Source organism: Haliotis asinina, chromosome 13 (assembly GCF_037392515.1).
Source record: "Haliotis asinina isolate JCU_RB_2024 chromosome 13, JCU_Hal_asi_v2, whole genome shotgun sequence".
Classification (NCBI taxonomy): domain Eukaryota; kingdom Metazoa; phylum Mollusca; class Gastropoda; order Lepetellida; family Haliotidae; genus Haliotis; species Haliotis asinina.
Window position 1 is genome coordinate 8,965,894 of NC_090292.1, and position 12,845 is coordinate 8,978,738.

At 41.1% G+C, this 12,845-nt stretch overlaps 2 protein-coding genes across 2 annotated transcripts; both read left to right on the plus strand.

Annotated features, from left to right (window-relative positions):
• Nucleotides 1–3,495: 3,495 nt before the first annotated feature.
• On the plus strand, nt 3,496–10,196 carry LOC137260421 (uncharacterized protein PF3D7_1120000-like). Its single transcript, XM_067798081.1, has 3 exons — nt 3,496–4,486; nt 9,749–9,835; nt 10,111–10,196. The coding sequence occupies exons 1-3, from the start codon at nt 3,496–3,498 to the stop codon at nt 10,194–10,196; spliced, it is 1,164 nt and encodes a 387-aa protein (XP_067654182.1).
• A 37-nt stretch (nt 10,197–10,233) lies between these two features.
• On the plus strand, nt 10,234–10,742 carry LOC137260028 (ankyrin repeat domain-containing protein 2-like). Its single transcript, XM_067797711.1, has one exon. It carries the CDS (start codon nt 10,259–10,261, stop codon nt 10,724–10,726), a length of 468 nt encoding a protein of 155 aa, XP_067653812.1. The 5' UTR covers nt 10,234–10,258; the 3' UTR covers nt 10,727–10,742.
• The last annotated feature ends 2,103 nt before the right edge of the window (nt 10,743–12,845 follow it).

A 12,845-nucleotide genomic window follows, 5' to 3' on the forward strand; every position in this document is an offset into this window, starting at 1 on the left:
CCTACCCGCCCTGTTCTCGGTGTTTCATTTGTGTGCGTATAGTCTATAGGCTACAGTCTATAGAATTGTTCGGTTACGGGTGAACTGTGTATGTTATGACATCATGAATGAATCGATACTTTCCGTATGTGTGGGATTATGTATGAACAGACAGATGACCAAACTAGGGTATGACGAATTAGCAGTTATTTAAAAGTCGATAAATAGACATTACAAAACGAGTTAGTGTTGAATGTGGAAAACATTCCAATGAGATATTTTTCAACGGTTTTATGTATTCACGAGTAAAAGCGAAAGAGTAAATAGAAACGCATAAAAACATAGAGTTGGAATATTTACCATATCCATTTTTCAGGTGTTTTGTGATCTATATATTACACACATGACAGGAAGACAGTGGAACTAATGAAGCAGATGACAAATGAAGCAGACGATGTCGGATGTGAAGAAAACAAAAGGGAGATAACTCTGTCACGACTACTTTACAGATGAAAATAATCAATAACAAAATAGTCAGTTGAAAAATAATACTAATCCCAGGACACCGAAATTTGATCGTTTAATTATCAAGGAGCCTAACGTTATGCTTGGAGGACACTATTAGTCACAAACCGTTTGAATGGAATCATAATCTTAACTTAAAATCGAGGTGGGAACAGAAGTTCGGAAAAGTCCTCGCAAAACCCTGTGCACCCTTTGACATTTTGCAACAAATCAGTCATCGGTACTGTACTGATGTCATGTGTAAACATTGTTGCACATATTAAGTAACTTCTTCTAAAGTGAAGGTCGGTTGAACAAGAGTAAACACAATCGCCCTATTATTCCGATCACACTTTCAGTATTATGATTTAACTTTGGCGCATCGTTAATATTGTTGATGTATACTTGACACGATAAAATAGTAAAATCAGTTATGTTTTGTCTAAAGAATGTCGCATTCTGACATAGAAGCCGAGAAAATTCTACAACGCATAAACACGCCTGATACAATTCGGTCTGTCAAGGTCGAAACTCAAGGTGAAAGAAACCCGCCATTTGCCAACACGAATATGTAAAAACGTATAACGTGGCGCATCTGATCTTGAAAACATATTGTAAAAAACAGCGCAAATGCACAATAACATGTTCTTACAACATGTAACTTGGCACGGTGCAGTTTCTGCTGCTACTTTCAGTCTACAATATAGTCTTTGAAGCACCCAGTCTGGTGCTTTCCTTTCGTACCTGAATTCTCTGGTGAAAACGTAAATTCCGAGGACAGTGAGGATTCTTGAACATTGTGAGTCGGTGATGTTGAGCATCGTCTTGACTGTGTGTCGCTGAGTGAAGTGATGGGGTCATATTGTGGTTTAAAAGTGTAATGTATGTTTAAATGAGCGTAATTGAGTAAAGCAGCATTAAGTGTAAAATACAGGTAACAGAATAATGTTTTAAGTAAGTGAGCAATGAAGCTCTGAAGAAGCGAAAGAGATTTTTTATGAAGAGAGAAGAGCAGCGCTGGGGAAGTGAAAGAGTGGTACTGTTTCAACTTAGTTAGCTATCTTTGTTCAGCATTGCATGGCCATTAGTAAGTGCACACTGGGTGAGCGAGTTATGTTTTATTTCAGCTGCGCGAAAGTAAGAGAGTAAGTAATACTTTGTTGTAAGTAAATGAGTAATTCTGTTTGAGCGCATCAGTATGATAGTGTTACAAAGTACGTAAATAATGCATCGATACAGAAAAGAGTGATTGTATCTGTTTACAATATGTTAGTGTTACAAAAAAGTGGGTAAGACCTGGTGTCATAACTGTGATTCATCACCTGGTGTCATAACTGTGACCTGCTGTCTTCACTGTGATTCATCACGTGTTGTCCTCACTGTGATTCATCACCTTGTGTCCCCACTGTGATTCATCACCTGGCGTCCCCACTGTGAGTCATCACCTTGTGTCCCCTCTGTGAGTCATCACCTGCTGCCCCCCACTGTGATTCATCACCTTGTGTCCCCACTGTGAGTCATCACCTTGTGTCCCCTCTGTGAGTCATCACCTGCTGTCCACACTGTGATTCATTGCCCGGTGTCTTCACTGTGATTCATCACCCGGTGTCTTCACTGTGATTCATCACCCGGTGTCTTCACTGTGATTCATCACCTGGTGTCCCCACTGTGATTTATCACTTTGTGTCCCCATTGTGATTCATCATCTGCTGTCCCCACTGATTCATCACCCAGTGTCCTGACTGTGAGTCATCACCTTGTGTCTCCACTATGAGTCATCACCTGCTGTCCCCTCGCTGTGAGTCACCTCATTGTGTGCCAACTGTGATTCATCACATGGTGCCCCCACTGTGAGTCATTACCTTGTGTCCCCACTGTGATTCATCACCCGGTGTCTTCTTTATCTGCAAGCAAACATTCCTCATAAATAACTAATGAGGGGCAGGATCTGATGTCTGAGGAGATGTATATGAATCTGAAGTGTCAATGGTCCAAGAACTGGTCTGTGTTTGAGGACCTCTGCATAGTGACCTGACCTGTTCAGATGGAACAGACTGTGAATAGTGTACCGTCCCAGTCTCGTCTACTGAACGTGAGGTACTGTTTTCACCTAGCCAGACATGTGTGGAGGTAAAGTGCACACAACATTGGACATATCCCTGGATGTAGGTGCCAGATGTTGCGTTCCATCAACCGCTGGTGTACATCTCTCCCCGCTTGGCTATTTTGTTGTGTTCACATGTCGACACTCTCCCTACTGCGTGTATTACTTTGCTCACGTCTCCAGAGATGTTCTTGCCTGTCGATGATCAAACTTGTTGTGTGCTATTCCAGTAAGCATGCTCATGGCATTCCAGAACGTTGTTTGAAAGCAATCTGTGCCACCGTTATAAATGTATAATGCATAAATATATAGTGCTGTATCTATGCATTAAATCCCTAAGACACACAAAACCAAGTTTTGTGTTGTTTCAAATTACGGCATTTCAGACGTGGCGTCTTCACTTAATACGTGTTCTATAACATAATACACAACAGAGACACTGCAATAGTGAGTGAGTGAGTAGTATTTAACGTCACATCGGCAATATTTCCGCCATATTGTGACGAGACATTGTAAGATGACACGAAACATGTATGCTGGAAGCAGAGATGCACGATATATCCTGTAAAATAACAAGTATTTTCAGTTGTAAAATAGCACGAAGCATGTGTGTTATGACTTATCATAAAAATTAGAGTGGCCATATCTGAGGTTTTCTTCCGCTTCATGACCGTGGCATTCAAGTTTGGATGTGCAGTTCAGCATTTCCATCTAGTTGGGAGCAAGGTCTACACACACTACTGGTGTAGAGGGTGGTTCCCCGAGCTGGCGTTGTTCCAGACACTTCAGTCGAGCTATATACAAGCCGGTTACCGAGCGGCGAGGCAGTTGCCTTCCTGGCTGCGTGGTGTTCTGTTGGAACAATGGAGCTATCAACAGTTGTAATACTGAGTCTTGTATTGTGCGGTATGGGAGATGTACATGCTGGTGACAGTTTGGAAAATTTGACTATACGTGTGGAGGTGGTTGAACAAGACCTTAGCCTTTGGAAATTTTCAAGTACTAAAACTGTGACTAAACTGACGAACAAATTTAAAGTTTGGAAGGAGTCACTGAAACAAGAACTGACTTCAACAATCCTTCCTTCATTGCTAAAACCTCTCATAGAAAAAGAGATTACAAACATCCTGACTGAAGATGATATTGGGCATCGGATCACCGGACAAGTTCGCGATGAAGTTCACACCTTAAAGGATAATGTGCAATACATAAAGACACAACTTCGAGCAATAACACGAGATTTAAGGCATGTTGAGCAGGAAAGAGACACCTACAAAAAAAGTGTCAGAAAAGAACGTAGCGAGTTGACCAAAGACATCCGGGCTCTACATATCCAGGTGAATCAGACAGTAGTTCGTGCAACCTCATGTGCACGGATGCTGACATCACTACTCAGTCAGACCGTTGGTGACCACCTTGAGACAAACCAGACACTCTCCGGCCTCAAACAGGACTTTAGGACGCTGAATACCAGTTTTGTGGTGACGGAAAAAGAAATAAAATCATACCGGGAGGGCTTGCAGGAAATGAAGAGAAACGTTTCCTCAGATATACAGAGTTTAAACATTCAACTGAATCAGAGCATTGGTGACCAGTTTTACATAAACCAGACACTCGCTGGCCTCACACAGCACTTCAGAACGCTGAATACCAGTTTTGTGGTGACGGAGAGAGAAATAATATCATACCGGGAGAGCTTGCAGGAAATGCGGAGAAACGTATCCTCAGATATACAGAGTTTAAACAGTCAACTGAATCAGAGCATTAGTGACCTGCTTGACACAAACCAGACACTCGCTGGCCTCACACAGGACTTCACGACGCTGAATACCAGTTGCTGTGGGATGAGGAAAGAGATCAAGGAGCCTTCAACCACGACGTATCCTGGAACAACAGAAGGTGAGACTTTTAGCAGAGATGTGTTACTTAATTAACATTCTATTTGGATATGGCAACCGAAATATATAAGAAAAACATTAATTTGGTTGCCAGCCTAGGGTTCACATGACAGAGCAACGTAGGATTAGGTTGGGATGGCAGCAAAAGGTTTAGTGTACACGTCAACATGGAGTTTGTGCATGAATAAATGAGCTTTATTTGATAACCTGGGCTTACAATGTATGTAAACGTTGGATTAGCATGCAACGTACCTACGTTAGTCAAACTAGGACTTACAAGGCCTGTAAGCCTTAATATAGCAGGTATAGACAACCTCGGGCTTACAAGACATATTAACGTGGAGTTAGCAGGCATGAACCAGTGTATGTAAGAGCTTACAAGGCATATTTATGTGGAGGCAGCAGTGAAGACGCGGTGTATATAAGAGCTCCCAAGGCATATTTATGTGGAGTCAGCAGTCAAAACCCAGTGTTTATAAGAGCTTACAAAGCATATTTATGTGGAGTCAGCAGTCAAGACCCTGTCTATATAAGAGCTTACATGTCTGTTTGAAAGCAAAGTAACACCAAACATCAAGATCAGCCAGTGTGTCAAGATCATTGACCGCCCTGTATATCTACTCCACCCAGCTTGACTGCTGTTGCTCCAGTCTGACTAGTTTTATGCCAGGCATTATTTCTATTAGTAATTCTCTCGTATTTAACGCTGATGTTGTAAGGGTAGTCTCTACATATTTGGGTGAACTTACTGATTCAATTAGGAACTGGACATCAGATTAGACGACCAACGTTTTACCCTATTCTGAATATTGAACTTGCTTTGAATACATTCGCCCGCTCCCCACTTGACAAGAAGACCTGGTGTTGTCAGGTCAGAACATTTAGGTCAAACCTGTCCAACACAGCCCCGGTCAGTTAAACACAGCTCGTTTAATGTTTGAGATATTAGATATTATGACCTGACAACTGAAAGCAGTCTCAGTATGGCAGCAATTTGAACTTCATACTGAATTAAACCCTACGCCTGATTATGTCTTTGCTTGTCCGTGAATGCTAACATTTTTAGAATGCCCTGGTAGAACTTAGTTCAGGATTACCCTTTAATGATTGACACCACACCAAGTAGTTCTGTAAGAGTAGGAGGAGGTTACCCTGGGGAGTCGGGCTGTGCAAGACTACAAAGTAGGCCGTTAAATTACTTCACTAATACCTCTGACTGCAGCGGTAAATTTGTCATGTAAATGATGAAATAAATCACCAGGTTATTACAACTGGGTGATGCCATGACAAGCGCTGTGCATAGATAGAAACCCATGGTTTACTTTCATTTATTTTTGTAGTACACAATAATCATGACATGAAATTAACAGGCGACTAACTACGACCATGGTATTTTGAATAGGCGGACGACTTATGGCTACTGAACATACATGTACTATATACTGGTTATTTTGCCACCGTTTGCAGAGGAGAAATTTAATCCATGGCGCAATATAACCACATAAGACAGTTAGAGACCCTCTGGCGCATGTACACTCGCACATAAATACAACATACATGATAATTATGTGCCCTCATTCTTGGTATGTACTTCACACCTAGACCCTAGATGCCGAGATCTTAACTTTCTTCAAAGAAATTGTCTTATATGTGAAATGGCGGCTTCACAGACAAGGTGACATATTATTTGCGAGGACTCAGTGACCGTGTGTACATAAATATGAGATATAAGTAATCAGAATGGTTCAGACGATTTGTGTATTTATATACATTTTCATCGTTTTCATTGTGAGTTAAATAAGAAGCCATAAATGCTGATAATTACTGTTGTTCTTCTGCGTGATATTGCGTCTGTCATGGCGTCACGTTGGACGGAAACTTTGATGATTTCTTTTGAATTTAACTGACGTAACATTTGGGATTCCACTTTCTCAGTAAAGTACAGATTCTAGTACTCTTTTGGTTGAGCCATATTATCTATGAAATTTCTTATAAGATATATAAATGCATAAACGTATCTTCATAGAATAATTGTGGGGTCAAATTCGAATGTATGTCATCTAAAACATATATTTGATGTTAAATTCATTTTCTGATATTACACCCATAACCTAAAGATTCTTTCAGAACTATTGAATGAAAAACAGAATACGTAATATACAAATTTAGATAATATATGGTGTGTCATGGGAAACATTTGTCAACTTAATGTTACCAAACCAAGAAACACATGTGTAATTATATGTTGTTCATTGAGACAATTGAGGTGTATGGCTTTTGCTTAACTAATTTACATATACAAACATACAGTAGTGTCAAAATTTAAAATCAAATGAGGAACTGCTTCTCAGAACGTAATTTATAGATTTACAACTAACTGTTACATTCTATACGGATTTTCTCCATTTGTAAAGGATGTGTCATAATCACAGACCTTCCAGGGATCGATTCAGTATTCATTGGTTGGAGTTGTATCGCCAATTTTGTTTCTTACATTGAGATCGGTAGTAGTATGGGAACTATTTTTAAGATTTGAATGCGGCAATAGTTAAAGAATTACCGTTGGAAATAACTGAAGGGTTGATGACTTATACAAAGAATTTCATAGATGCTACGACTTGCACTAAGTTGAACTAGCACTCCCACGGGTTCTGTCGTAGGAAATGCCGTGACAATATAACCAATTATCCATGGCGTTTTCAGTCTTTATTTATATCGTGCCAAGTGGCACTGCACTTGGAAATTAAACAAACCACGCTTTTCTCAAGTAAAAATCAAAGCAAAACATGTGTCAGTTAATGACTTTTTGTCGTGAACGATAGGGATTTTTTTCAATGAAGGTGGATGACCAGGGCAACGTGTAAAGGTGGTTCTGTCTGTACAGCAAGTTCTCGCAGTGCACATTGAGTCGGGAACAAGACAAGAAGCAAGAAGTTTGACCATGGCTCATATATCATTTCAAAAGGAGAGTTATTTTCAGAAAGTGCCTTTTCAGACTTTTTTCAGAATGTGACATTCGAATTTCAAGCAGATACGTGATTTTGTAAATACTATCCAAGATAGCGGAAAACGCACTTCGGCGTTCGTGTTTTTCCGAAAACATCTGGGTTCATCGGCAACGACAGTAGTGATTTCATGAAAACCTGATATGCGACTTTTTAAATCCAATTCACCCGGTAATTATCCTGTTTTCACATTTCGCAAAACAGCAAATAACCCCGCGAATCAGGATGCTGTACTGTGTCAAAGAGCGATATTTACGATGAAGCCTGTTTTGAAAGGTAAATTTAATCACTTTGTCTGAGATAATAGTGAATGGTATCACAAAACAGGAAATTACCCACCGAATTGAAAAGTGTGTAATATATGTGTGTGCTTGATATATTTAGGGTTTTTTTTTAAATTTAAACTGAGGATTGAAGTGGAACGACATATATGTTCCTGTGGCATCCGGGGGGCTAGACTGAGGTGGGAATGTCTGCCTACACGTAGGACAACATACATGAAAACCAGCATACACTAAATCTGGGTATCTTTTTTTTCACACTAGACTGAGATGCGGAAAAGAATCTATACTAAACGTAACAGGCTCAGAGAACCAGTTAGTCTTTCAAGGTTATACTTAGGGGTATTTGCCCAATTCAAGTACCTCAATGTCCTTGTTTGACAGAGTGACCGCAACTATTTACACCTAAGTCTTTCAGGTCTACTAAGATCCACGTATGACCTATTTTGAAAGTGAACTTTTATATTTTTAAACAAATAAATTAAGAATTAAGCCATACAAACAGTCGGTGAATTACACCAAGTTAAGAACTGTCCGATATGCTAATATACAATTGTCCATGTCATGCCACAGGCAACGCGAACTGTATCATAAAACGAAAACATAACTAGAGAGCAAACATGGGACGATTGGAAATATTTCCATATAGAGATGGTGTTCAGTCCAAGTAGTCGAGCGCCAAAGGTTGTCGTGCTCCTAACCTAACACGTCACAATGACGTCATAGCTGGCAGCTCTGCTTCGTGGCGTCGCCAGTCAAAACATTTCTCAACTAGCAGAGAGATGTATAGCTCGTGTTAGGACGTACGTTATTGGTGGGTAAGTTCTCAGCTTTTGATTTTAAACCGATTTGTGGAATTAGATGAAATAGTGCAATTGTATATTTTAAACCAAAAGTTACTGTGTTCTGTAATCTGATTGGTTGAAAAACATGATTAAATGGTATTAGATTCCCGGAAACTGAAAGACTATTCACCGCGTATTGACACGTAAACAATTGTTTTGTTGTGTCATCAACAGTGGTGACGTCATTCAAATCATATTGTGAAGTAAAGTTAGAATGACGTCACAAATGAGCACCTCCACATGCTACCATGAGAACCAGCTGAAACGGCCAGCTGATGACACTTCACTACTGTGTCCGTATTCGATGTGAACGAGTGCAGACACCAAAACCCCTTTGGTTTACTTTTGTGTTTACAATGTCGATAAACATCATGTGTTGGCCAATTTCCGGGTGCTATTGAGTATTTGAAGCACGGGAATATTTCATTTGAAACCTCCGGCTGACGCCGTCGGTTCCAAATGCATTCCCGTGCTTCAAATACTTTATAACACCCGGAAATTGGCCAACACATGATGTTTATCTCCTATTTGTATGACTGCAGTAAAGCAGTATGAATCGTGTAGGAACCAAGTGTTTGCTTCACACAGTGTTTACACCCAGACCTGTTAGAACCTGTTAGGACATCTAGGAAAGGCAATTTTAATATTCCACCCACGGTTTTTGAATTCAAACTAAAACGGTTATCATTCCAACGCGTGCAGACACTAAAACCCCTTTGGTTTACTTTTGTACTCGTTGACATCGAGTATGAGTACAGCAGTAAAGTGTCATCAGCTCGCCGTTTCAGCTGGTTCCCATGGTAACGTCTGGAGTTGCTCATTTGTGACGTCATTCTAACTTTACGTCACAGTATGATTTGAATGACGTCACCACTGTTGATGACACAACAAAACAATTGTTTACGTGTAAATACGCAGTGAATAGTCTTCCAGTTTCCGGGAATCTAATACCATTTGATCATGTTTTTCAACCAATCAGATTACAGAACACAGTGACTTTTGGTTTACAATTAGAGTTTAATCATACATAATATTGAAAGGCAAACCGTATCAGGAAAGGCGAAAACAGATCAGCAGTAGAAATGCTTATGTGCTATGTATAGTGTTCTGAACACCATATTCCCTGTTTCAGCCCCCACGACTGACGAGAGTGAGGGTCTGACACCCACCAAGACGGTGGAACCGGCGCCAGTGACGACACAAGACTCTGATACACACGGTAGGTTGGAAAACACAGCACCAACAGTTGTACTGGCTTTATCAACTCGTAAAATTCAACAGACATCAACACTTTCAAGTCACAAAATAATGCAGAACTTCTGACTCTAACAGAAAGTTATATATTAAACACGCTTTCGTTAATTCCAGAAACCACATGTTGACATTCCCGTCATGTTGGATTGTTGTCAGATATAGCAATGTCCGAGTCACGTATCAACCTGTGTTCCGTTGTAAACATTGTTGATGTGTGACAAAGATGTCTGGTGTACACAGTTTACTTTGTGTTACAGCGACTCCATCACCAGCAGCAGGCCGCGACCTCTACTACGCCAGCAGACGCGGTGACCTGGAGAGAGTGAAGCGGATCCTGGCCGAGGGTGACGTTGACATCAACTATAGAAGAGACAGCTGGACACCGGTGATGTGGGCGGCACGGAATGGACACAGGGATGTGGTGGAGTTCCTGGTGGGTAGAGGGGCTGATGTGTCACTGGTGGACAGTGACGGTAACAACATCCTTCACTGGGCCTGTAGAGAAGGACACCTGGAGACGGTGAAGCTGATACTGTCCCTGAACGTGGTGGACATCAACAGTAGAGGATGGTACAGCAGGACACCGGTGATGTGGGCAGCAGAAAATAGACACAGTGACGTGGTGAAGTTCCTGGTGGATAGAGGGACTGATGTGTCACTGGTGGACAGGGGCGGTAACAACGTCCTTCACTTGGCCTGTAGAGGTGGGGACCTGGAGACGGTGAAGCTGATACTGTCCCTGAACGTGGTGAACATCAACGCCAGGAACAACTACGGGGAGACAGCGGCCGACGTAGCGAGAGTCTATAGACGTCAGCGAGTGGTGGATCTCCTGGTGTCACGTGGTGCACACTGAAGTCGGTGTCGGTGTAGACAGAGACGGAGCACGTGTCGTTACTGACGCGGTGTGGTGTGTGCCGTTCACGTAGTCGTGGGTCACGATTCAGGTGGCTTTCTTTTTTCTTTTTGAATATAAATAAAAGTTGTTGAATGTATTTTCAGACATTTTGTCATGTTTTGTCTTTGGAACCTCACATGATCAGGTAGGAAAATTGTAAACTGAGTATAAACATAAACGGTGAGTGATTGTACATAAATGTCGCCCGTCTTAACGTAATTCTGTGTTTATTTATCAATTTTAATAATTGTGTTCTGAGAATATCGCGAATCGTGAAACAATAATTTCTTTGTTTACATGTCGCTGCACTCTGTGACCTCAGACTAAGCCGAGGTTCACCCAGGTGACGTGGCGCCATTTGTACAGTGACAGTGACGTCACACTGCTGATGACGTCACAAACATACAGAGGTGCTGGGTCGTCTTCTCAGCCGGCTGCCTCACAACACAAGCAGTGTTACTCAAATACCATGTCGTCGCTTCTGCTTAACAAAGGGAGAATGGTAATCTGTAGCTGATTACTGTTGGATTTAACCAGTTCTCTTATTTGACTAAACATATAATATACAAAAATATACTGAAAACAATTATCACCAGACACATCCCAGTTTCATTTATTCATGGATGCCAGAAGGACAAATACATCCACCCACTGGATCTCTGCTTCTCAATCTAACATTCTGTTTTCAGGTAAAATACAATTATTGCTGAAATGACCGCCGTTTTGACATATGACGAATTCGTCATTCGCGTCATCGTTTACTGTATGTATGCCTGTAAATGTGAATCTTGCATATTTATACATAGAACTCAATTTTGAGTGAGTGAGTTTAGTTTTACGCCGCGCTCTATGGCGGTGGTCTCTAAATAATCGAGTCTGGACCAGACAGCCCAGTGATCAACCAATTGAGCATCGATCTGCACAATTGGGAAGCGATGACATGTGTTAACCAAGTCAGCGAGCCTGACCACCCAATCCCGTTAGTCGGCTCTTACGACAAGCATAATCGCCTTTTATGGCAAGCATGGGTTGCTGGAGGCCTATTCTACCCTGGGCCCTTCACGGGTCGAACTCAGTTTTGAAAACAGCTATTTAGTGAGCAGTGTCATGTGTGTTTTGTCAGTGATTATGCTGAAGTCCCATTCATAAACAAGGGATAAGCCTTTAAATCGTCTCGGTGGCAGGCAAACAGAGACGCCAAAATGAGCTTTACGTTGTACAGGTGTATTTGATAGTGTGAGTGAGTGAGTTAGCTTAGATTTACGCCGCTTTGAGCAACATTCCAGCAATACCCTGGCGGGGGACATCAAATCGGCCTTGTTGAGTCAACCTCGACCAGCAACAACCTTGACTTCACCTGTCCTGCGGTGTTTCTTTCACGTACTTGCTGATGACGCTGTGACAGACGTCAACAACAAACAAGCAAACAAATAGTTAGGAAAGGAAGAGTCTGATTACTTTACTTCACTTTACTCCTGAATCAAGGCATGATTCTTCAATAAGCAACCCATGCTTGTGTAAAAGGCGACTAACGGGATCGAGTGATCATGTTCGCCGACTTGCTTGACACATGTCATCGTATCCCAGTTGCGTAGATCAGTACTGATGCTATTGATCACTGGATTGTCTGTTCCAGGCCCGAATATTTACAGATCACTGTCATAGCTGGAATATAGACGAGTGTGGCTTTAAATAACCAAACAAGCAAATCTTACTCAGGGATTTGTGTACTTTGAAGCAGTAATTTCAGAGTGTACCAGAATGAATTGGAACGAAGTTGGCATATCCAAATTATTCTAAATCACTGCTGTCTAACTGAAGAAAATGAAATAGTTATGTATATATTTGTATCGTATTTACATAGCGGCAGTAATAACATCTTGGAAAATATTTGTGGCAGAAATTCCACTTTTATGTGAAACATGAAGTCAATCCATTATATTTGACAAACAAAGAATAACAAAACGGTTCTGTTGTCTTTGATATCGTAATTATTGATAATTGTAAGATTGGGCTTGTTAAAACGGAAAAGCAACTTTAACCTATAAAACTGATTTATCAGGGCGTTCTTGGTAAA

Coding starts and splice junctions, on each gene's coding strand:
- LOC137260028 (XM_067797711.1), top strand. CDS start 10,259: ATGTGGGCGGCACGGAATGGACACAGGGATGTGGTGGAGTTCCTGGTG.
- LOC137260421 (XM_067798081.1), top strand. CDS start 3,496: ATGGGAGATGTACATGCTGGTGACAGTTTGGAAAATTTGACTATACGT. Junction 4,487..9,748: donor GTATCCTGGAACAACAGAAG/GTGAGACTTTTA, acceptor TCCCTGTTTCAG/CCCCCACGACTGACGAGAGT. Junction 9,836..10,110: donor ACAAGACTCTGATACACACG/GTAGGTTGGAAA, acceptor TGGTGTACACAG/TTTACTTTGTGTTACAGCGA.